General features: G+C 44.2%; 1 protein-coding gene across 2 annotated transcripts in view; it reads left to right on the top strand.

Annotated features, from left to right (window-relative positions):
- The window catches only part of TMEM232 (transmembrane protein 232), a 756,305-nt gene that overhangs the window by 202,249 nt on the left and 528,763 nt on the right, over positions 1-25,293 (top strand). For both annotated transcript variants that reach the window (XM_069226429.1, XM_069226419.1), the window contains exons 9-10: positions 8,225-8,348; positions 23,894-24,116. In XM_069226429.1, the coding sequence (XP_069082530.1) occupies positions 8,225-8,348; positions 23,894-24,116 (347 nt within the window). The remainder of the gene's footprint in view (positions 1-8,224; positions 8,349-23,893; positions 24,117-25,293) is intronic.

Genomic DNA, 25,293 nt, shown 5'->3' with positions numbered 1-25,293 from the left:
GGATTTTACACATACAAAACCATTGAAATGCAGCACTTATAGTTATCTGAGCTAACTATAACTTATGCCCCACAATGCACTGCTTATGACCTCACACATTACATCACTCATAACATGGCCAGTGACATCATCTATGCTGTAGGTCACATATATAAAGGATGTTTTCTATAGTATATATGTGGAAAAGTAAGGAGAAGAGAGGAAATAGAAAACTAAAATTTGCATTTAGTTACTGTTTCCTCTCTGAGAAGCATTTAGAGGCTATTTTTGCTTTGTTTGGCACCTTGTTAAGCTTTAACAATAGGCATAGGCCTTACTTCTACCAAACTAGTCAATGTAGCGCTCGTCTATTTCCCAGCTAAGTAAGCACAGTACATGTATGGAAATATACAGAACTTCTAAGGAGAGCAGAAACAATTAAATTTTTTCCTAAATCCATACCATTTTCTCCAGAGTGTTTATGAGTTTCTCTTTTAATATATGCAGTGTTTGCAGGGTTGCTTGAAAGCTAACATGGCTCACTCGTTCATCTTCTCTGTTGTGGAAGAACTGCATTGGCAGGAGTGGCACTCACATCTGCCTGTTGTCTCAGACTAAATTTTCACTGTTCTGTAAGTTTTGGCCTGTGTAATGCATCTGAGCAGGTGGTGAGTTTGAGCCCCAGGGCTATACTACTGAATAATTTATAAAGTTTATTAATACTTAGAACATGATTACCACGCACGCCAACAAGTTCTTGCACAAAGTCCATTTGAAAAGCGGAATGGGTTTTAGAGCTAGGTTTGCTACATTTTGCACTAATTTAATAATGCAAGATGGATGCTTAACTCTTCGTTACACTGTTGTTTTTTTTACAATAATCTTTTCAGTCATGTAAAGGCTTTCCACTAGAGGTTGCTGGATATTAAGTGAATTGATATAGGAACCCCAGTGGGTTAAGTTCTAAAATCAGAGAACACTGAAGAAAACCAAGGAGAGTGTTTATTTTTGACAAAAAACAGGTCCTTATTATTAATAGTGTTGTGTTATCATCTTGAGTAGTAATCATCTCTAGTATATATGAGTTGCATATGTAATTATGTAATGTAAAAAAAAAAAAAAAAATGTGTGCAGAGCGTGTGCTTTAGGTGGGATGTTTAGGGTGCTGCCAACCCTCTAATAAATGTATTTTGTGAAAAACTGTTGGGCACAGGTGCTTTCAATTGGGTATGGTGAGGTGTCTGTTGTTTTTTACCAGGACTTTTCACACACACACACACAAAAATGCACACACACTCTCCCCCGCTCTCTGTTTGGAAAGACATCAAAATGTTAGTTATTTCACAAAATAATGAGCTTTCTCTCACTTTGTACCACATACCAGTCTGCATTCAGCTCCCTTTTCACTGCCCCTCAAGCCTCTCTTGTGCACCCTGCTTGTTGTATAATATATTTTACTATTATGTGCCAGCGTGATTGTTAGGAAATCTGAAGCTCACACCCCCCAGTCTTACTGACCAAGCTTCGCCTCTGAATGTGTGAAATTTCAATGGGAAATTTTAACTGTACACTGTGGTGTCTTGCACTATCCCAATGGCATTTAGGCATTTCCCACTGGGTCATAACCTTCCTTATTCTACCCTGACACCGAATCTTTGTCTGTACACCACCCGCAGCCATATGGCAAAACATTTTCACTGGTGCTATTAAATGTCCTTGGTGTTAAGTATGGCATTACTTGGTGCAAACACCTTTTACCACTGCAATATGAAAGCAGATCTGTAGAGGTGGTAATGTGTGATAAGAATATTTGTGCAGATTCATTGAGTTAGAAATGGGGTCTCTGGTTGGCATTCAGTTTGCACTCTGTCCAAGCAGGGGCCCTCACTCTAGTCAGGATAAGGGAGATACACACCTAGGATAACCTCTGCTCACCGCCTTGGTGGCTTAGCACAAGCAGTCAGGCCTATTTCAAAGACAATGTGTAAATTATACACAGTGAAAACACTACAAAATGGGCACCACACCAGTTTAGAAAAATAGCAAATATTTATCTAAATCAAACAAGACCAAAATGACAAAAATCCAACATACACAAGTAAACTTATGAATTTTAAAATTAAAAAGAGTCTTACACAACAGAAAACAATAGATGTGTTGATGTTACACAAAGTACCTACTTTGAGTCAAAAATAAAGCTGCACGGGCGAGCGTGTGTCAGAAAAGTCAGCGATGCGTCAATTCATTGCTCACAAGTGAGGCAGTGTGTCATTTCTTTCTCATCTGGTAGACAATGCATCGTTTTTTCTCTCCACAGAAGAGCGATGCGTCGATTTCTGGGTGGGCAACCTCGGGTCCGTGCAGGTTCACTGTGGCTTTGACGGCCAGCGATGTTGCGTGTTAAATTCCTACACATGGTGGTGAAGAGCCGGGCTGCGCAGGTGTTGAGTCGATCTCCCATTCGTGATGCAGGTGGGACATTGATTTTTCAGCTACGAAGCAGGTGCTGCATCGATTTTTCTCCTGCACGGCTCCTGTGCATGGATTTCAGTCTTGGTTCCACCAGCTTCTCCTTTCAAAGGGCGAGGGATTGGACTAGGTACCACTTGGCGGGGTAGAAGTCTCAGCAAGACAGTCCAGGTGCTGGCAGAGGATGTTTCTGATGGCCCTGAGACTTTAGAACAGGGGGCAAGCTCAGTCCAAGCCCTTGGAGACACTTCACAAGTAGGAAAACACAGCAAAGTCCAGTCTTTGTCCTCTCAAAGGTAGAAGCAGCAACTGCAGGCCAACACAGCAAAACACACTCACAGGCAAAGGGTTCAGTACTCCTTCTCCAGCTCTTCAGCTCTTCTTCTTGGCAGAGGTTCCTCTTGACCCAGAAGTAAATCTACAAATCTGGGGTTTCGGGTCCACTACTTATACCCCTTTCTGCCTTTGAAGTAGACAAAGTCTCTGTTGTTGACAAGATCCTGCCTTGCCCAGGCCTGGTCCTAGACACACGCCAGGGGGTTGGAGACTGAATTGTGTGAGGACAGGCACATCCCTTTCAGGTGTAAGTGTCAGCTCCTTCCTCCCCACTCTGGCTCAGGAGACTCATCAGGATATGCAGGCTATACCCCAGCTCCCTTTGTGTCACTGTCTAGAGGGAATTCACAAACATCCCAACTGTCAGTTGGACCCAGACATGGATTCCACAGGCAGGTAGAGGCACAGAATGGTTAAGCAAGAAAAATGCCCACTTTATAAAAGTGGCATTTTCAAACTGACACTCTAAAAACCAACTTTACCAAAAGGTGTATTTTTAAATTGTGAGTTCAGGGACCCCAAACTCCCAATCTCTATCTGCTCCCAATGGAAAACTAAACTTAAAGGATATTTAAAGGTGGTCCCCATTTTAACCTATGGGAGATATAGGCCTTGCAATAGTGAAAACAGAGTTTGCCTGTATTCCACTATCAGGACATGTAACACACATCAGTAACTGTCCTACCTTTTAAATACACTGCACCCTGCCAATGGGGCTACCTAGACTCCCACAATCATATCACACAGCCCCTCACATGTGTTAACCAAACTACCCCCACCTCACCATCCAGTGCCACATCACCCCCCTGAGACTGGTGACCCACACTCTTCTGGGGTGTCTCCATACTGTCCTACTAGGACTTCTTCCAGGGGAAACCCCTCTCCCTGTCACTCTCACCTAGAGCCAGTAGAGCACCCCTCCCATCACTAGGAATATGACTCCCTGTGCCAGTTCCCCAATCCACCTCAGGGACCCTGTGCACCACTGGAGCTACCTCATAAACCTGAACCTCCTGGTGTATGTCATCTCCCTCCTTCAAGTTGGGCACCAAGTCTCTGGGCATGTGCGCGTCTTTCTTAGTATCAGATGTAACATTTTTGCTGTCACCATCTGAACTGGACTCAGCCCTCATGGCTTCCAGCTTCAGCTCTGCAGAGCTCAGGTCATGAACTACAAAAATTTATTTTTCTTTGGCTAAGGCTCTCTCAGCCACTGCTCCTGAGCTAGGAGCTATCCTTCTCTCTCTGGTTCCCTTTCACGGCCACTGCACTCCTCATCAGAGTAGTCCTCCTCCTCAGAGTCATCTGGTATGGTTGCTTCCCAGCATTTAATCTCATACTGAAACAGGGCTGTCTCAATAACCCACCTTTAGCACTTTCTCTTCACAGCCAGCCCCCTTTCCTTGCAGAAACCTTTTAGCTCCCTCATTGTATAGATCTCTAGGTGCCAGAAGTCGACTTCCATTCTTCCAAGGCATCAGAGGTGCAACCACAAACCAGAGTCCCAAATACCAACAATACATCCAGGAGGACACCAGAGAACATAAGAGGAAAAAAACTGTATATGGTCATGTAATGGTCTGCATTGAAACAGTAGTGTACACCAATCACTACATGTCAAGTACAAATACAAGTTCTATTCCAACCGCTGATCACCAATGTTAGAAATGGGGTCTCTAGGTGGCAGTCAGTTTGCACTCTGTCCAAGCAGGGACTCTCACTCTAGTCAGGGTAAGGAAGATACACACCTAGGATAACCCCTGCTCACTTCCTTGGTAGCTTGGCACAAGTAGTCAGGTTTATCTTAGAGGCAATGTGCAAGGTATTTGTACCAATACACACAGTGACAAGGTCAAAAAACACTACAAAATGGACACCACACCAGTTTAGACAACTAGCCAATATTTATCTGAATCAAACAAGACCAAAAATGACAAAAATCCAACATACACAAGTAATGTTATGAATTTTTAAATTAAAAAGAATCTTACTCCATAGAAAACAAGGGATGTGTTGATGTTACATAAAGTACATGGTTTGCATCAAAAATAAAGCAGCACGGGTGAGCGTGCGTCGGAAAAGTCAGTGGTGCGTCGATTCATTTCTCGCAAGTGAGGCAGTGCATAATTTCTTCTTCATTCGGGTAGGTGATGTGTCGTTTTACTCTCCTGCAGAAGAGCGATGTGTCTAGTTCCGGAAAGGCAACCTCGGGTCCGCCTAGGTTCACTGTGGCTTTTATGCCCAGTGATGATGCATGTGAAATTCTGGCACACGGTGGTGAAGAGCTGCGCTGCATGGGTGACACGCCCTCTGCACCGTCCCACGCATCCACAGGACAACATCTGGCGGCAGATCCTTCTCCTACCTCGCGGCCAAGACCTGGAACACCCTCTCCATCCACCTACGGCAGACCAAGGACCTACTCACCTTCAGGAGACTCCTCAAGACCTGGCTGTTCGAGCAGTAGCAGCTCCCCCTTCTCTCAAAGCGCCTTGAGACCCTCACGGATGAGTAGCGCGCTCTACAAATACACTGATTGATTGACACATTGATTATGGCAGCCGTACACAGGAGTTGCGTCGATTTCCCCGCTGCAATGCAGGTGGGGCATTGATTTTTCAGCAGCAAAGCAGGTGCTGTGTCGATTTTTCTCCCACAGAGGTCCTGTGCATGGATTTCAGTCTTGGTTCCACCAGATTCTCCTTTCAAGGGCCCAGGGACTGGATTAGGCACCACTTGGTAGAGTAGGAGTCTCAACAAGAGAGTCTAGGTGCTGGCAGAGGACGTCTTTGATGGCCCTGACGCTTCAGAACAGGAAGCAAGCTCAGTCTAAGCCCTTAGGGACATTTCACAAGCAGGAAAGCACAGCAAAGTCCAGTCAAAGGCAGAAGCAGCAACTGCAGGCCAACCCAGCAAAGCACACTCACAGGCAAAGGGGCAGTAGTCTTCCTCCAGCTCTTCTCCTTGCCAGATGTTCCTTTTGATCTAGAAGTAAATCTAAAAATCTGGGGTTTTGGATCCATTACTTATACCCCTTTCTGCCTTTGAAGTAGGCAAACCTCAAATGAAAGTTTCTGTTGTTGACAAGATCCTACCTTGCCCAGGCTTGGCCCCAGATATACTCCAGGGGATTGGAGACTGCATTGTGTGAGGACAGGCATGGCCCTTTCAGGTGTAAGTGTCAGCTCCTCCCTCCCCATTCTAGCCCAGGAGACTCATCAGGATATGCAGGCTACACCGCAGCTCCCTTTGTGTCACTGTCTAGAGGGAGTTCAAAAACAGCCCAACTGTAAATCTGACCCAGAGGTGGATTCCACAGGCAGGTAGAGGCACCGAATGGTTAAGCAAGAAAAATCCCCACTTTCTTAAAGTAAACAAACACAAATGATGAACGGAATGCAGAAACAAACAAACATTCACCCCCAGTCACAGATCTGGGTTTAATCCATCAATTATTTTGCTCACCATGCCACACCAGTTTGGACACAAGCATCCTGGGACTGGTTTCAGGGTATCACCCGCAATCAGCCAGGCTAGCTTGAATCCAGTGGCATAGTGAGCCTGGGACCCACGTCTGGGCATACCCGGCGCACTTATGGCGTCAAAGGCAAACAAACACAAATGATGGACGGAATGCAGAACCAATCAAACATTCAAGACTGATTTGCATATGGCTGGGTCCAAACTGGAATGACATGGTGAGCAAAAATCTGATGGATTAAACCCAGATCTGTGACTGGGGTTGAATGTTTGATTTGTTCTGCATTCTGTCCATCAATTGTTCTTTTTGCATTTGTTGCCAATAGTGTGGAGGGTATGCCCAGATGTTTGTCATGTGCTCACTATGCCACCAGATTCAAGCTAGGCCGGCTGAAGAGGGGTGATACCCCAAAACTGGTCCTAGGATGCTTGTGTCCGGTCTAGGGAGGACCTGGTATGGCAGCTCGGGCTGGACTGTTCCCATGGGGAACAGGGTCAAGACTGATTTGCATATGGCTGGGTCCAAACTGGAATGACATGGTGAGCAAAACAATTGATGGATTAAACCCAGATCTGTGACTGGGGGTGAATGTTTGATTTGTTCTGCATTCCATCCATCAACTGTTCTTTTTGCAAAGTGGCATTTTCAAACTGACAATCTAAAAAACAACTTTACCAAAATCTGTATTTTTAAATTGTGAGTTTAGGGACCCCAAATTCCATATCTCTATCTACTCCCAATGGGAAACTGTACTTAAAAGATAATTAAAGGTTGTCCCCATGTTAACCTCTGGGAGAGATAGGCCGTGCAATAGTAAAATTTGAATTTGGCAGTATTTCACTATCAGGACATGTAAAACACATAAGTACATATCCTACCTTTTAAATACACTGCACCCTGCCCATGGGGCTACCTAGGGCCTATTTAGGGGTGCCTTACCTGTACAAAAAGGGAAGGTTTGGGCCTGGCAAGGGGGTACACTTGCCAGGTCGAATAGGTAGTTTCAAACTGTACCCACAGAAACTGCAAAGGCAGGTCTGAGCCCTGTTTACAGGGCTACTCATGTGGGTAGCGCAATCCGTGCTGCTGGCCCACTAGTAGCATTTGATTTACAGGCCATGGGCATCTCTAGTGCACTTCACTAGGGACTTACTAGTAAATCAAATATGCCAATCAAGGATAAACAAATCACCAATACAATTTAGACAGAAAATATATGCACTTTAGCACTGGTTGGCAGTGGTAAAAATGCCCAGAGTCCTAAAGCCAACATAAACTGGTCAGAGAAAATAAGAAGAAGGAAGCACAACGTTTGGGGATGACCCTGCAAAAAGGGCCAGGTCCAACATATTGTATTGAATTTTGTTGCAGTGGGGATGTTTTGAATTATTTTGTATGTTGTGTTTTCGTTCTGCATTATTGTGCTGTATTATTGCTGTGTTGCACTGTGGTTGTTGCATTGCACTCCGTTTTAACCATTATGTTCATTTGCTCCCTGTTATGGTTTTGCTGTGTTTTTATTTTGCTTTACCTGACTGGTTGGTGTTGTGCTATGCAGTATGATTACTTTAGAGCTGTCAGAAAATAGTGGTACATTTCCTTCAAAAAGAAGCACATACTTTTAAAATCTCAAAGACAACCAACCGTTTACCTTTGTCCAAGATGGTAAAATACCTCTGTTCCAGCACGCTCTTCAACTACTTAAGACACAAGTTAGCGCAAAATTGTGACAGAGACAAGTTCTAAAGTAGTATATCCTGTGCTCACTGTATGTAATCCGGCCCCATAACTTAGAGAACTGTTCCTGCTGCATTAAGTCAGAGCTGCACTACTCTGTTTGGAAAGCTGAGCTACACCAATAATCCTAAATAAAATAAATACTTGAAAAAATAGAGGCACATCACATTTTGTTATTTTGATTTGAATTAAAGTATGTTTTTTCTGTCTCGTAACAATTAGGTTGGATTCGATCCTAGCTTTATTTGTTCTGGGAGAAGCAGCAAAAGTAAACGCCTGCTGTTTGCAGGTGTTACTGGATTTAATGGGAGCTGTTATTCCAAACACCGACTTTCTGCAATCGCAGGTATCAGAATTATTATTTAAAAGAATATTACATATGTGTTGAAAAGAACTGGATGCAGTGGTGTTGTGGTTGTTGCAGGTGGCTTTAAGGCACGCATACGTATGTAGCATGTTCGTGATTGTTTGGTACTTGCTTGCCAGGAGTATATGCACAGACTGACGTGTGTACTATGCACACCCAAAGAACAGACCTGTTTCCAGAAGGATGCTTGCATCAAAGAAACCCTGGGCACTACTAGAGTTCAGTTTAATAACATTAATCTAGCAGGTAAATATATCTTATCATGCTGTACACTTCATATGTGTGTTTGGCGGCGATTTAAGGACTAAACAGATTACATTAACTCTATATCTATGAGTTCCACTGCATAGAAATGTGTAAGGTTTTAAGAGAAGACCATGATCTCAGAAAGTGATGTAGCCCCGTGCCCAGGGCTCATTTATGGCGTTAGCTTTTTGTGTAAGTCTGGTCGAACAACGCCACCTAAATCAGGTGAAGCTCGATGAAGAGGTGAGATAGAATTTTCAAGTTAATAACTTTAAAGCATGAAACGAAGGAACGGATATCACGAAATGAGAAAGAAAGCTCTTCAATAGCTTCTTTTTACTACCCATTACTTAACATTAGTTCTATTTGACTGATATAAACATTGAGGGTTGATTCACCCCACCCCCTTGTCCCATCACCTGCACTGTACGGTGTAACACAACCTCTATAAAAATTGTATCCCCTGGTTACTGGACTTTCCTCACTATAAGTGCGTTATACACCTAAATAAATACCCAAGTAAGGTAACCCCTCTCCATTTCAAAACTCATGTTTGAAATACTTCTGGAATTGAAGGATCTTTTCATAAAATTAGAAGGCACTTCAAATCAAAGTTGTAGTTCAGTGGTTTAAGCCAAAATATATACAAATTGTTTTAGTGAACATGGAAGCATGCTCTAAATGAAGCAACATATACCTCTCTTATGCCACACATTCACTCACACATACATGCATACAGAATAAATGGCACTCGTCTACATTGTGAACAGAGCAAGCTTATCAGAAGTACGTAAGGCATACCAAACCGGAAAGAAGTGCAAGATTATCAACACAGAAAAATAGTCTAACTCTCTCTCCATCACTGGAACTGATATAAAGGCCATAAGGTCCAACTCCAGTTTGAGGAGGTTGAGATTCAATTTTCTCTACTTTTCGAAATAGAAAGATGTGAGGCTTAAGAAAATGTGAATGCATATTCACTAGTTTATTCCTTGTTTTTTAGATATTTATATATATGTAATGCTGATTGCAGTAGTGTATACTTATTTCATGTTATAATATATTTGATGAAATCATTTTTAGTTACAGAGTTGCATTTCTTATTGTTCTGAGAGGGTGGATATAAGACAGATAAATCCCTATACATATCTCATATAAATGACATCACAAATCAGACCTACAAGCCGGGGTTGATGTGAAGACCTTGAGGTCCAACTCCATTTTGAACAGGCTGAGACTCCATTTACTGTATTTTGGTTTTCAACATGTCTGCTTTGACACAGGTGTTATCTGTCCTGAAGTTTCCAAGAAGTGTCAAGTCACTCAGACAATGACATTGGTAGGTCACCTGATACAACATCAGTCTGGAACAAGTACCTTGTTATCTCTGTTTCAAGGTTAAACAAGAACACTAGCTAAAACAGTGAAGTCTGAAATGTATGTTTACCTTATTTGTTTATAAGTATGTGTCTTTGACTAGCATCTAGATACACATTGGTTGTGCCAGACCTTACTAAGGTGATTTTGGAAATTCCCTTCGTAGATAAGATATGGTATGAAAGGGCACACACTTGTCCACTTTTCAGGAGAGGGCCTTTACCCCAGATTATCATGCACAATACTGCAAGAGGTGATTTCCACATTGACAACCCAAATGACAACACTGCACATCTCCTCGACAGTATGAGCAGCTTCAGATTGACCCAGATTGTCCACTACCCTACACACACCACAGGACACCCGCTGGACCCCATTTTCACCTCCAGCAACAGCATCAAAGACAGCCATGTTACAGAACTCAAATGGACCGATCACTCCATTGTCCAGCATCTCTAGCCCCCACACCTCCACCCCGAAGATGACCAGTGTCCTCCACCAGAGGTGGAACCAAATCTGAGAGACCAGTTGGGCGGGCGTCATCAATACCTCCAACCCCGCTACCACCACCAACCTCAAACAGGGAGTGAAAATCTTCAACACCTGGATCACCAATTGCGCCAACAGCATTGTCCCCATCAAGAGCAACATTCTGAGAAAATCCTCCAAAATGGTCAGCTGGTACACCCAAGAACTCAGAACAGCTAAAGGAGACAGCAAACAGCTGGAGAAGAGATGGCGCACGGCCAAAAACACCTCTGACAGAGCAGCCTTCAAGACCTCCCTCAACCTGTACCACCACCTGCTGAGGGCAACAAAGAAGCCAGCCCTTGCCACATGCAGTTCAACCAGCGCCAACAACACAAAGGAAGTTTTCAACATCGTTAAGTAATTCTCCAACCCGGCTGCCAGCGAAAACAACATCACACCCTCACAGGAGCTGTGTGACAACATTGCCCACGTCTTCCACGACAAGATCGCAACCATATACAGAAACTTCGAACCCCAACTCCCACCTACTGACTTCCTCAACAGATACGCCACCACCATAATCAACACAAACCACATACTGACGACCTGGAACATCCTCTCCATCCAGGACATCACCTCCACCATGAAATCCATCCACTTGGGAGCTCCTACAGACCCATGCTTGCACTACATCTTCCTCCTTGGAAACCAAAGGATAGGCCAGGAACTCACAACCCTGTTCAACACCTCAACATTTCCCGACACCTGGAAACATGGCAAATGTCAGACCACTACTCAAAAATCCCTCCACCGACCCCAACAAACCCAACATCTACTGGCCAATCTCCCTGCTCCCTCTCCCAGTGAAGGTACTGGAAAAGATTATGAACAAGCAACTCATGACATACCAGGAGCATAACCAACTATTCAATGCCTCCCATTCCGGCTTCTACAGCAATCACAGCACCAAAACTGTCCTGATCACAGCCACCAATGGCATCCAAACCCTCCTCGAATGAGGGCAAACAGAAGCGTTGATCCTCCTTGACCTCTCAGCAACTTTTGACACCGTATCCCACCACATACTGATCAAAAGACTCCACCACATCGGCATCCAAGGGGATGCGCTCAGATGGATCACCTCCTTTCTCACCACAAGAATCCAGAAGATCTTCCTTCCACCGTTCATTTCTGAACCCAAGGAGATCACCTACGGTGTCCCCCATTACTCATCCCTCAGCCCCATGTTCTTGAATGCATTGAATGCATCGTCAGATCCCACGGTCTCAACATAATTTCCTATGCAGATGACACCCAAATCATCCTTTCACTCACCGACGACCCCTCCACCACCAGATCCAGCTTCAACAGATGCATGACAAGTGTCACTGATTGGATGAAGGACAACTGCCTGCAGTCGAACACAGCCAAGACGGAAGTACTGATCTTTGGCAACAGCAGCAACACATGAAACGACTCCTGGTGGCCATCAGACCTAGGACCCACACCCACTCACTCTGACCACACCAGAAACTTCAGAATTATCATTGACAACAAGCTTTTTGTTAGACTTTTCATCCTTGGTGTGGTCTCCCTTAACTTTTTGCCTCTGTTCCCCAGGTTGTTGATGTATGCTGGACTCTGATTTTACTGTTTTTGTTACTATGGGCACTTTACCACTGCTAACCAGTGCTAAAGTGCAAGTGCTCCTTGACAAATGTGTATGTAATTGGCTTATCCATGATTGGCATATTTGATTTATTAGTAAGTCCCTAGTACAGTGCACTAGAGGTGCCCAGGGCCTATAAATCAAATGCTACTAGTGGGCCTGCAGCACTGGTTGTGCCACCCACATACGTAGCTCTGTAATCATGTCTTAGACCTGCCACTGCAGTGTCTGTGTGTGCAGTTTTAACTGTAAATTCGACTTGGCAAGTGCACCCACTTGCTAGGCCTACCCCTTCCCTTTTCTTACATGTCAGACACCCCTAAGGTAGGCCCTAGGTAGCCCCAAGGGCAGGGTGCAGTGTATGGTTAAGGTAGGACATATAGTAATGTGGTTTATATATCCTGACAGTGAAATATTGCTAAATTTGTTTTTCACTGTTGCAAGGCCTGTCCCTCTCATAGGTTAACATGGGGGCTACCTTTAAATCTGATTAAAGTGTAGATTCCCTTTGGAAGCGGATGGACATGTGGAGTTTGGGGTCTCTGAGCTCACAATTTAAAAGTACATCTTTTAGTAAAGTTGATTTTAAGATTGTGTTTGAAAATGCCACTTTTAGAAAGTGAGCATTTTCTTGCTTATACGATTCCTTGTCTGGGTCAGTTTGACAGTTGGGGCTGGTTGCACCTCACACACGACAGTGACACAAAGGGAGCTGGGGTGTAGCCTGCATATCCTGATGAGCCACCTGTGCTAGGAGGGAGGGGAGGAGTGGTCACTCACACCTGAAAGGGCTGTGCCTGCCCTCACACAATGCAGTCTCCAACCCCCTGGTGAGTGTCTAGGGCCTGGCCTGGGCAAGGCAGGATTTCACATTCAAAAGAGACTTTACTTTGAAGTAGGCCTACTTCAAAGGAGAAATTGGGTATAAGAAGGGCACCCAAAACCACAGACTTTAGATCACTTTTGGACATCAAGAGGAACCTCTGCCTGGAGAAGAGCTGAAGAGCTGAGGAGAAGTGCTGCCCTGCCTGTGACTGTGCTTTGTGAAGCTATCCTGCAGATGCTGCTTCTGCCAGAGTAAGAGGGCAAAGACTGGACTTCCAGCTTGTGAAGAAATCTCCAAGAGCTTGATTTAGAGCTTGCCTCCTGTTGTTGAAATCTCAGGGACAGCAAAGACTTCTCTTTGCCAGCACCTGGAGTCTCTGGAGAGACTCCTACTCTGCCCTGTGGTGCCCATCCAGTTCCTGGGACCCTGAAAGGAGAAACTGGTAGCATAAAGACAAGGAAATCCACGCACAGAGCACTGTGCGGGGAAAAGATTGACGCGACTCTGATCTGCGGCTGAAGAAACGACGCGCCACCGGCTCTGCAGCTGAGAAACGACGCTCGCAGGAAACGCGACCGAAGAATCAACGCACGGAGCAGGAGAAATGATGCACAGCATCGCTGACGGAGGCTGGGAGATCACAACCCGCGCTGCAGGGTTTTCGGATCATCGTGCGGCTGGATTTCCGACTCAAGTACTGCTGTTCGTGGAAAAACAACGCAAGGCCTGCCCGGGCCCGAGAGTGCTGACCGGATGGACGCATCGCTCTCCTGAAGAGAGAAGAAACAACGCGCCCGATCCGGCAAAAGGAGAAACGACGCACGGTCCCGCTCGTGAGTGGAATCAATGCCTCGCAAACCCTTTTTGACGCACACTGCCCCGTGCAGTTTTTTTTTTTACGCGCACCAGGTACATTTTCACGCTAGCAGCGCTAGTGTGTGTTTAAAACTACTTAAAGACTCTTTTTGCATTTTTATTGATAACTTGACTTGTGTATTGTGGAATTTTTGTCATTTTGGTCTTGTTATGTTTAGATAAATATTTCCTATTTTTCTAAACTGGTGTTGTGTCATTTTGTAGTGTTTTCATTAAGTTACTGTGTGTGTTGGTACAAATACTTTACACCTAGCATTCTGAAGTTAAGTCTACTGCTCTGCCAAGTTACCAAGCAGGGGTTAACTGAGGGTGATTCTCTTTTACCCTGACTAGAGTGAGGGTCCTTGCTTGAACAGGGGGTAACCTGACTGTCAACCAAAGACCCCATTTCTAACACTTGCCATGAAATCACAGATCAACGCTGTCTCCTCTGCCTTCTTCCTCACTTTGCACATGCTATGTAAGATCTTCAAGTGCCTACCTCTACACACGAGATGCACTGTGACACAGGGTCTCATCACCAGCTGCCCATATTCTCCGTATCTACAGAGGCAGAAGTGGAGGAAGCACCTGCTCTCACGTCACAGCAAAAACCTAGGACTGCCTGCCCACGCACCTCTGGACCATCAACTCACTTCCAGAATTCTGAATGGCGTCAAGACCTAGCTGTTTGAATAAGCTTCCGGGACCTGCAAGCGCCTAGATACCCTATTGGGTGATTAACCGCGCCTTATAAATCGTGATTGATTGATGGACTTCCAGTATACCTTGCTGTTAACAGGTATACAGTGCACTGATTGTCCCTTAGAAAGTCAAGATGCAAGTTATACGACCTCGTGTTCTCCTAGTGTAGCGCATAGATGTAGGTTTTAGGGTGTTAGGTTTTTAGATAACATTTTATCTATGTTAGAAATGTTTATTCTTGTTGTATGCAACATTCATATGTGCTGTTATTATGATATTTTGTCTGGTTATTTTAGATTTGCTAAGCAACAGGTTGTGACTGTTGAAATAAAACGCTTTATAGTTCAAATGTATTTTTCTTAGTGCAGTTTGTGTGTATGAATAAAATAAAAAAAGAATAAAATATTTTTTTTCAAACACCATGGCATCCATAGGTTCCTTTTAGGCACTGTAAGTAACCCAAAAGCATTGATGCCACTTCAGTTATGTATTTGATGGGTTCTGCACGGCTACACTAACCTGTCTTTCACATTCAGGAGTAGGTGCATTGAACTAAGTTCACTAGCGTCACGCATGGGTATGAAAACAAATTTTGTAAAGCTGAGCCAAAACCTCAGTTTACCCTATGAGCTCATATGTAGATTGACTCATATAATTCAGGAGATTTTAATGTTGCCTTCATATTTTAATTATTTCTAGGGATAGATAGTTATGGATAGGTTTGTGCTGTAGCGTGTGAGGAAACATCCATCTTATGTAGCACATGGCTGGTCAGCTAACACCTATACTAGTGCTTGGCTAACATATAGGGTATAACACTGGATCCCTCTTGTTGGGTGGTGGGTGGTAACAATTCAATGGCTCATTGCCCTAGTCCCAGGCCACAGTTGGGCTATTTGGTCTCTAGCTATCCATTCTGGTTCCACTGTCCCAAACACATGGGTCCTGCATTAACTCCAGGGTGGAATGCTGCTGAACCAACAAGACAGAACCATCCCAAATCCTGGTGTGACTCTCCCTTTCTCACAATCCCTAACCTTGTGGGTGCAACAAGTTTGTTTCTTTCCCAACTTTGCCTGGGTAAATTACAGTATAGGGCTGTCCATAGTCTGCAACACCACTGCTCCCAAGGTTCCTGTTGGTCTTGAATACTTTATCTTTCAACATATCTGCTGCAGCTCTCTTCCTCCCACCTTCATAGGTTTCTGATTATTGCACAGGAATTGTTAGAATATGTCAGTTTGTTTAGCATAATATTTACTTGTGAGGGTATCCAGGCACTTAGCAGGAGGTTAGGTGGAGGACTCCCTGGAAGTTATTTGAAAAGCTACCAGCTTCTTGGGGAACTCAAGAAGAGATGAGGCTCTGATGTGTTGTGGAAGGTCATCTTTGCTTTGGTGTAGATGTAAGAAAAGCAGCTACCTTCTCTGCTACTGTGTATGCAGGGTACGTGTACAAGTGGTAGTCTGGCTGAGGCAGAGGTATCTGGCAGGTTGGTGGAAATGTATGTGGTGGTAGAAGAATGTGGAGCCAATGTTGTGAAGTGCTTTGTACGTGTGCAATGAGAGTTTGAAATGGGCATTTTGTATTTGGGGAGACAGTGGAATTCTCCGAGGTGTAGTGAGATTTAAGAGCAGCGAGGTAGGGTTAGTCCCAGTCTTGCTGCTGTGTTCTGGATGACTTGGTGTTTGTTCAGGAGCTGTTTGATGATTCCAGCCTAGAGTGTGTTTCTATAGTCCAGTCTGCTGGTAATGAGTTCCGCTGTGATTGTTTTTATTGTGTTCTGTGGTTGCCACTTGAAGATTTTTTGCACCATTCTCAGGATGTGGAAGCAGGTGGAGGTCAATGAGTTGACCAGCGCAGGTGTGTCAAGCTTGTTGTCTAAGATGATTCCTAGGTTTTTGGTATGCGTGGTGGAGGTGGATGTGGGTCTAAGGTCTGCTGACCATGAGGTGTCCCATAGAAAGCTATTTTTTTCTGAAAATCACAATTTCTGTCTTGTTTAAGTTGAGCTTAAGGAAGTTGGCTGTCATCCAGTTAGCGATTCTGGTCCTACAGGTGGCAAACTTGGTTCTTGTCACTGAAGTCTTGCTTGTAAAGGAGAGTATCAGTTAGTGTCATCCACGTAGGAGAGAATGTTCATGTTGTGATACTTGATGATGTTGACTAGTGAAGCCAGGTAGATGATGAATAGTGTCGGGCTGAGAGAGGATCCTTGGGAGACTACAGATAATGTTCTTTTCTCTCCAAGTGCAGGGCGGCATGATGGGTTTCTGTGCTCTTCCAGTAAGTAAGGAGCAGATCTAGTTAAGAGCACATCCTTGGATGCCTGTTGTGAGAAGGTAGCCTCTTTCTAGCATTGTTACCCCCACTTTTGGCCTGTTTGTGAGTATATGTTAGTGAGTTTTACTGTCTCACTGGGATCCTGCTAGCCAGGACCCCAGTGCTCATAGTGAAAACCCTATTTTTCAGTGTGGTTTGCCTGTTTCACTGGGATCCTGCTAGCCAGGACCCAAGTGCTCATAGTTTGTGGCCTAAATGTGTATACCTGTATAGTGCTTAACAGTGTAACTGAGGCTCTGCTAATCAGAACCTCAGTGCGTATGCTCTCTCTGCCTTTAAATTTGTCACTATAGGCTAGTGACCACTTTTGCCAATTTCAATTGGCACACTGGAACACCCTTATAATTCCCTAGTATATGGTACCTAGGTACCCAGGCTATTGGGGTTCCAGGAGATCCCTATGGGCTGCAGCAATTCTATTGCCACCCATAGAGAGCTCAGACAAACCTTTACACAGTACTACCACAGCAGCCTGAGTGAAATAATGCACACGTTATTTCACAGCCATTTTCACTGCACTTAAGTAACTTATAAGTTATAAGAGGTGTGAGGGCACTCTGGAGGCCTCTGAGTGGCCAATGCCAGAAGGTGACGTCAGAGACCCCTCCTGATAGGTGCTTACATAACTAGTTGGCCAATCCTCCTCTGAGGGCTATTTAGGGTCTCTCCAGTGGCCTTTTCCTCAGATAACAACTTGCGAGAATTCACCAGAGTTTCTTTTCACCTCTCTCTTCGACTTCTGCCAAGGATCGACCAGTGACTGCTCCAGGATGCCTGCAAAACTGCAACAAAGTAGTAAGAAGACTACCAGCGACATTGTAGTGCCTAATCCTGCCGGCTTTCTTGACTGTTTCCAGGTGGTGCATGCTTTGGGGGCTGCCTGCCTTCATCCTGACTGGAAGCCACAAAGAAATCTCCTGTGGGTCGACGGAATCTTCCCCCTGCTTCAGCAGGCACCAAACTTCAGCGTCACCGGTACTCTGGGACCCCACTCATCCTGACGAGCATGGCCCCTGGAACACAGATGGTGGACCCAAGTGACCCAGACTGTCTAGTGGTCCAACTGTCCAAATTTGGAGGAGGTAAGTCCTTGCCTCCCCTCTCCAGACAGTAATCCTGTGCACTGCGTGACCTGCAGCTACAAGGGCTTCTGTGCACACTTCCACAAAATCCTGCATGCACAGTCAAGCCTAGGTCCCTGCACTCTGTCTTGCGATGCTCAGCTCCCTGAGTTGATCTCCGTGTCGTGGGACCCTCTTTTGCAGTGTTGAGACAACTGCCGTGTTCAGACTTCTTGAAACCGTGTTCAAGGACTTCTGTGGGTGCTACCTTCTTGTGCGTGGGCTCTTTATGTTGCTAAGGGCTCCCTCTGCCTCCTCTCCCAAGTGGTGACATCCTGGTCCTATCTGGGTTCGGGCAGCACCCTTTTTCTTCAACCGCGACTCTTACAGCTAGCAAGGCTTGTTTGCAATATTTTGCCAAGGAAACAACTCTGCATCCTCCAGCACTCCGTGGGACATCTTCTGCATGCAGGAGAATTTCCTAGCACCTTTAGTTGTTGCAGAATCTTCAGCTTCTTCCATCCAGAGGCAGCCATTTTTGCACGTTCATCCGGGGTTTAGTGGGCTCCTGCCCCCCCCTGGACATTTTCACACCTCTTGGACTTGGTCCCCTTCCTCTGCAGGTCCTCAGGGCCAGGAATCCATCTTCAGTGCTTTGCAGTCTGTTGTGGTCTTTGCAAAATCCTCTATCACAACTTTAGTGTGTTTCTGGGGAAATAGTAGTACTTTACTCCTACTTTCCAGGGTCTTGGGGTGGGGTATCTTGGACACCCTTAGTGTTTTCTTACACTCCCAGCGACCCTCTACACACTACACTAGCCTAGAGGTCCATTCGTGGTTCGCATTCCACTTTCTTAGTACATGGTTTGTGTTGCCCCTAGGCCTATTGCATCCTATTGTATTCCACAGTGTTTGCACTATTTTCTGACTGTGTTAGTTACCTGATTTTGGTTTGTGTGTATATTTTGTGTATTTTTCTTAACTCCTAGGGGAGTATATCCTCTGAGATATTTTTGGCACATTGTCACTAAAATAAAGTACCTTTATTTTTAGTAACTCTGAGTATTGTCTTTCTTATGATATAGTACCTATATGATATAAATGGTATAGTAGGAGCTTTGCATGTCTCCTAGTTCAGCCTAAGCTGCTCTGCTATAGCTACTTCTATCGGCCTAAGCTGCTAGAACATTACTAATCTACTAATAAGGGATAACTGGACCTGGCACAAGGTGTAAGTACCATTGGTGCCCACTCCAGGCCAGGCCAGCCTCCTACACCTGTCTAGTGAGGACTTCTGATCAGGGTGGAGTGGGAGACTGTGTCGAAAGCTGCTGAGAGGTGAAGCAGGATGAGACCTGCTGTTTCCTCTTGGTCAAGGGTCATCCTGATGTTCTTGGTTGGAGTGATGAGGGCTGTCTTAGTGCTGTGGTTGGGTCTCAAACCTGTTTGAGTGGTGTCCAGGAGCAGGTGTAGGTCAAGGTGGTCTGTGAGTCACTTGTTGATTCTTTTTTCCATGGCCTGGGCTGGGTATGGTAGTAGGGCTATCAGGTGATAGTTTGTTCGCTGGAAGGAGTACCCAAGGTATCTTTAGTAGTGTGTTAAATGCTGCATATTTCCAGGATTCTGAGAAGGTGGCAGTGGCAATGGAGGTGTTTAGGATGCAGGTGAGTACTTCACTGATCAGGGAGATGCCCACGCTGTAGATGTGAAAGGGGCAAGGGTCTATTTGGGCTCAAGAGAGGATGGTTCTCATGATGTTAGCTATTTCCTTTGCAGCAATTGATTTCCTAGTATCTGTGGCTTTTCCTGAGCTTTCTGTGGGCAGGCTGGAGGCGAGACTGCTAAGGTTCAGGTTTTGGTTGAAGTTGTTATAGATAGTTGAGTTTTGTTGCTGCAGATTTCCGATAGGTATCACTAAAGGTCATAGGACGAGATGATGCTGTTGGTGGTGGATGCTGATACAGTTTTGGATGATTGCAAAGATCTCTTTGTTGTTGGAATTGCATTCTATGCTCTCAGCTAGGGCCTTCTTCTTGGTTTCTCTGATTTGTTGGCTGTAAAGTTTTAGGGCTGCTCTCAAGGTGTTCTTGTTTAGTTGGATTCTGACTGGTTTTCCATTTTTGTTCCAGTTGTTTGTAGTAGCACTTGGTTGATCGTAGTTCCTTTGTGTACCAGTTGGCTTACTTTAAAGTTCTCTTCTGGTAGTTATCTTTGAGGAGTGGCAGGACATCAGTGCATTCTGTAATCCACTTGTTGAAATAGTTGATGTTGCTTGTTAAATTTCCAGAGGGGTTGGGCCAGTTCTAGCTTAAGGTGTGGGAACAATCTGATTCCGTGATGCTGTTCCAGCTGCAACTGGCCAGACCTGTAGTGTCAGGTATTTTATGGTGAGAGATGTTGATCTTGAAGTGGACAATGGCATGGTCGGTCCAGGTGAAAGGCATGCCTGCGATGACCATGTTATTGGTAAAGGAGATGAAGATGGGGTTGAGGTTGAGGGTGTACCCAGTGGTGTGGTTGGGTCTAGTGACATGCTGTGTCAGTCCAAGGTTTCATAGACTTTTGAGGAGTGTGGCTGACTAGGATTGGTCCTGTCTTCCAGCTGGAAAGTGTGGTCCCCTAGGAGTATGTATGCTTTGGAGTCAATGGTGAGGGAGGCAATGAAATCTGCAACATCGTCAGTGAAGTTTGCTTGTGGTCCAGGTGGTCAGTAGACTGGTGTTCCATTCAGGGTGAAATTTGCCAAAATCCATAGCTTGGTGTGCAGGTACTCCATGAAGGGGGTTGTATCTCTTTGGCTGTGGTGCATTTGATGGTTTCCTTGAAGATTATTGTGATCCCTCCACTGTGTTTGTGTTGGTGGTCTTGTAATGCGATCCTCGATCCTTCCGGCGTGGCCCTGGTGATGTCTACTGCAGATGCAGGGGAGATTGGTGTCTTGGGTTGAGAGACTGGAGTAATGCTGCTGTGTACCACTGGGGAGTAATTGGACCAGGTTTTGCGGGGCTGGGTGTGGTCCAGGTGCTGAGTGTGGTCCAGGCGGTGAACCAGACTGACTTTTGTCTATGTGAAGACAAGAGTGCTGTAGAATGTGTTGCTGTAGTAAATCTTCACAGGAATTGTATAGACTCATTCCCAATCTGTATGTAAATGTTGAGGGAAGATAGTCAAGTGAGAAAACATTAGGCTGTAGTAGCACTCACATGGAATATTCTGCTTTGGTTATTGTCTTTAAATGCAGAGAAGATGTCTGCTGTAACTTTTGTTGTAGATTCTTGATGATCCTCGTGCATAGTGCATTGTCAATGTATGCAATATATTGCAAATGTGTTTCCTCTCAACAATTTCTCTTTTTCTGGAGGGTGAGTGTATCGATGTCTTAGTCCTGCAAGATGCTATTTCCTTATTTCCGTTCATCCAAAGCATCACAGTCATCTGTAGTTTTCAGTTGCCTGCAAGCAATATTAGCTCAGTGTCCTCCCTTCTGGCTTCAAGTCATTGCACAGGATTTCTGTGCAGTGCCTTGCCTCAGTGGCAGCATTCCTCAAGATGCAGGGCAATCAAATATACCTATACTTGGCTGATTGGCTGCTGAAAGAGAATTCACCCAGCCAGTGCTTAATTTGTAAATAAAAAGGTGCTGGTGCCCAGAGCCCTCCTCTTAAACACGCGGCTGCTGCAATTGAATGTGCAAACATGGAATACTGAGGCAGCGTAATCCGAAGCCATCTCGGACCTCTTCAATCCATTTAAAACCACTCCCTGCCCCTTCAGCTCACAGCTGCTGCTTTCTCTCATTGTGCCGCTTTTTCTTTTTTGTTTTCCTCCGTCTTTCCCATATGTGTCTTTTGCTCTCAGAAAATGCTTGAGGCAGAAGACTAAGCGCCAGCCCTCAAATCAAGTGACGGTGATCAGCACCGGAAACAAAAGCACAAATTAAGCACTGCACCCAGCAGCACAGGCTCCATGCTGCCTTCAGATTCTTTCAGAATTGTGCCTTTACCTAAATCACAGACAACTCTCAATGATGCCTCGGACACAAATTTTAGGCAAACTAGAGAACAAAAAAATGGCTAAGGTCTTCACAGCTACAGAAATAAATACTAAAACTATGATTAATGTCATTCACCTTTAAATGAGTAGCCATTATGCACTGAAAGAAAGAAAGAAAGAAAGAAAGAAAGAAAGAAAGAAAGAAAGAAAGAATTGAAATAAAAAAAGAAGGAAAGAAACAAAGAAACAAAAGAAGGAAAGAAAGAAAGCAGTAAGGAAAGAAACAAAGGAGAGAAGGCAAGTGTCAAGGAAAGAAGAAAAGACAAGAAAGAGAATGAAATGAGGCAAGAAGGAACAAAAGAAGGAAGGCAAGAAAGATGGAATTAAAGATGGAAGGAAAGCTAGAAAGATGGAAGGAAAGGCAGAAAGAAAGAAAAAACAAATGAATGAAAGAAGGACAGAAGGAAAGAAATGAAAAAAGAAAGTAAGAAAGAAGGAAAGAAAGGAAGGAAGGAAGGAAGAAAGAAAAGAAAGAGAGACGTGTTAAACGTGTTTATGAATTCACATGTATAATATCGACACTTAAGGTTTGTGTGTTGCATTCATAATCAAAAGAGAAAAAGAGAATAACAATACAGAACAGTTTCAAAAGGACGCAATCTGTTATGCTGTGAAATACGAGCAGTCAGATAAACACAGGACACGTCAAATTTGACAACAGCATTGGTAGGAGACTGATAAAGCGTGAAATGTGGGCTGTGCTTACATTTGGCAAAAAATGTCCTGCTTTCTCCTCAAACTCTAAACACAAAGGCAACATTAAAGTAATTATCAAGTAAAAAAAAAAAATATGTATATATATATATATTAGCACTGAATGGAACTACCTTGTGTGTGGATGTGCTCATTGTGAAAAAGCAAAATGCAGTCAGTCAAAGTGAACTTAATCAGTTGCTGAAATAGGCTGACCCATTGGCCCATGCTGTGTGCTGCAGTGGGCAGAAGCTAAATTTGAATGACACAACAGCAGACCAATGGATATGGATGAAGAGGGGTATCGAAAAACGACTTGAAGTTTAAATAAGTATACCATACATATAATTTTAGTAGAGTCAAAAGGTCTTGGCTTATGCCAGAACTACACAATTGCTTTAAACTCTGAATTATGAACTGTGATGCACTTCAGGGAGCAACTTTTAGGGAACTAGCGAACTACATCTGGAGACCCCTGGTTTAGTACATTGCTAAAATCAGGTTTTTGATCTGAATCGGAGCCTTTGTCGGCAAAAAATGGATTTGTATATCTGCCTCGATGCCAGCGCAGGAGATCTACCGTGAATTACTTTATATCACAGCAAATAACCATTGTAGTTCTTCACACTTTTAGCAGCACCCACTACAAAAAACATGTCTCCGTCAGCAGCACAATAAGCTGGAGTATCAACAAAGGGCATTCAGAGAGCTGCCAATTGAAATAAATGCCATATGTTTACCAGGGACCTCTACCTGGACGAAACAATGAGAGCCGTGTCCTCATTGAGTCTGACTCCTGCATTAACCTACAATGGATACCATTGTGGCAGCCAGATTAAACATGTAAACTCACTCTAACCTGATAATTACACCCCTCCTCATTCCTACTGAAAGTCCCTTCTTTTCAGTCTAGAGGCGTGGCCTTCAGAGAGCAAGAAAAAAAACTCGCGCCCGTGTTCCAGATAGTGCAGTGCCCAGACCTAAGGCTCAGTCAGGAGAAGCCCTATGAAACCCTTAGTTAAACTTGAAGGACCTCTGTAGTATGTTACTAGCATAACGTAACAGTTGCAAAGGAAAGGAGTTGCATTTAAGAAATTTGACCGAATAAATGTGGAATTTACTTTAAAAAATGAATGATGTGTATTTTATTTACCATCTCAAAGTGAATTTGGCCGTGGCGCAGATGTAAACAACTTCTATATTTGTATTATCAAAATGTATATAGGGTGACGACTGCCTCCCTGACCTCACGTCCTGGCCCTGGGAGATTATCTACTTCTACAGCTCGGTGCTTGCAGACATCTGTGTGAGCGCACACACCTCGGAAATTCAAAAGTATGCCTTGATTGGTTTTAACAACGAATCTTCGTCGACCATTTACAACAATGAAGCACAGGACACAAGTTTATGTGGACTTTTGCGGCACAGAATTCCATCATTCAATAAGTGTAAGTATGGCAGTACAGTGGTATGTTTTGTGAAAATGATGTTTCTGCTGGCTGGTGTGGTCAATGTCTTCTCTAGATACAGTGCTGCGGGAGCTTTGATGCACTAACGTCCATCCAGAGATAATTATGAAGTGGAGAAATAACTAGAAAGGTGTGAGTGTAATACATTTTTCTTCTAATCGCAACATTTAAATGCATTTGGGAGCATTGTAAGGACGCCATGATACCTCATTTCTATCCACTGTTAAATGCACACTCGTCCTTGCAAATGAATCTAGCACTTCAGGTTTGCCTTCATAGATGCCGCGCAATGGAATGCAATTAGGCCAAATACTTAGAAAGAAAATATCTAATTAGGGCAGTGGTGTGAGAAGAGGAAATGCTGGCACCGTGATTAGATTGAGAAGCTAGCATCATTTTTCAAGAACAGATTTTTGCTTCTCTGTTGCACTATTTTAAGAGCATTTGCAGTTTTCTTTTCTACCAGAGTAGAAAGTAAATGAAATCTGGTGATGTGAGGCAGGCAGTGCGATACCTCCCCAGGTTCATACTGCGAGCCTCTGACTTCTAATATATTTATCATGCACCAAAAAGCAGAGGGAATTTTATAGCAGCAGCAGGAAATGGACTGTCACGTTACCATTAAAGTGAGATATATTATTTTACAAAATAAAACCATGCCAAACTGAATTTTACCCAATCTATCCCATTTTTGACACCTTCAGACAGTTGTATTATTTTAGCATGTAGAATGTTGCACTCGGGGACTTGCAGATATTGTTTTCCCGTAAGTGTAGGCTTTAAAAATGCAGCATTCAAAATGTCGTCGAATAAAAAACTCAAGAAATGTTTAACCTGCTCCTATGACATGGGTCATGTTGACGATTTCCCCATTGTACATCATTCACCACGTGCACCCTTTGTACAACACCCCGTGGTCCCTGATTCCCATCACGCAGCCCCGAGTCCTTGAACTGCACAAAGCCCAGTGTTCTATTGATGCACAGCACTCCTGCTCCAATGTGATAAATTACTCAGTGCTTCTCTGAGGCACATCCCAGAATGCCCCCTTGAAGCACTCCGCCTTGTACTCCCCAGGGCACCCGCTCTGTGCTCTCCTGCTGCAGTTACCTTATGATACTTCCTGAACATTATCCTGTGCTTTACTGTTGCCAAT

The sequence above is a fragment of the Pleurodeles waltl genome, chromosome 1_1 (genome assembly GCF_031143425.1).
Source record: "Pleurodeles waltl isolate 20211129_DDA chromosome 1_1, aPleWal1.hap1.20221129, whole genome shotgun sequence".
NCBI classification, from domain to species: Eukaryota; Metazoa; Chordata; class Amphibia; order Caudata; family Salamandridae; genus Pleurodeles; species Pleurodeles waltl.
Note: the sequence above shows the minus strand (reverse complement) of the source record. Positions and strands in the feature narration are given on the sequence as shown.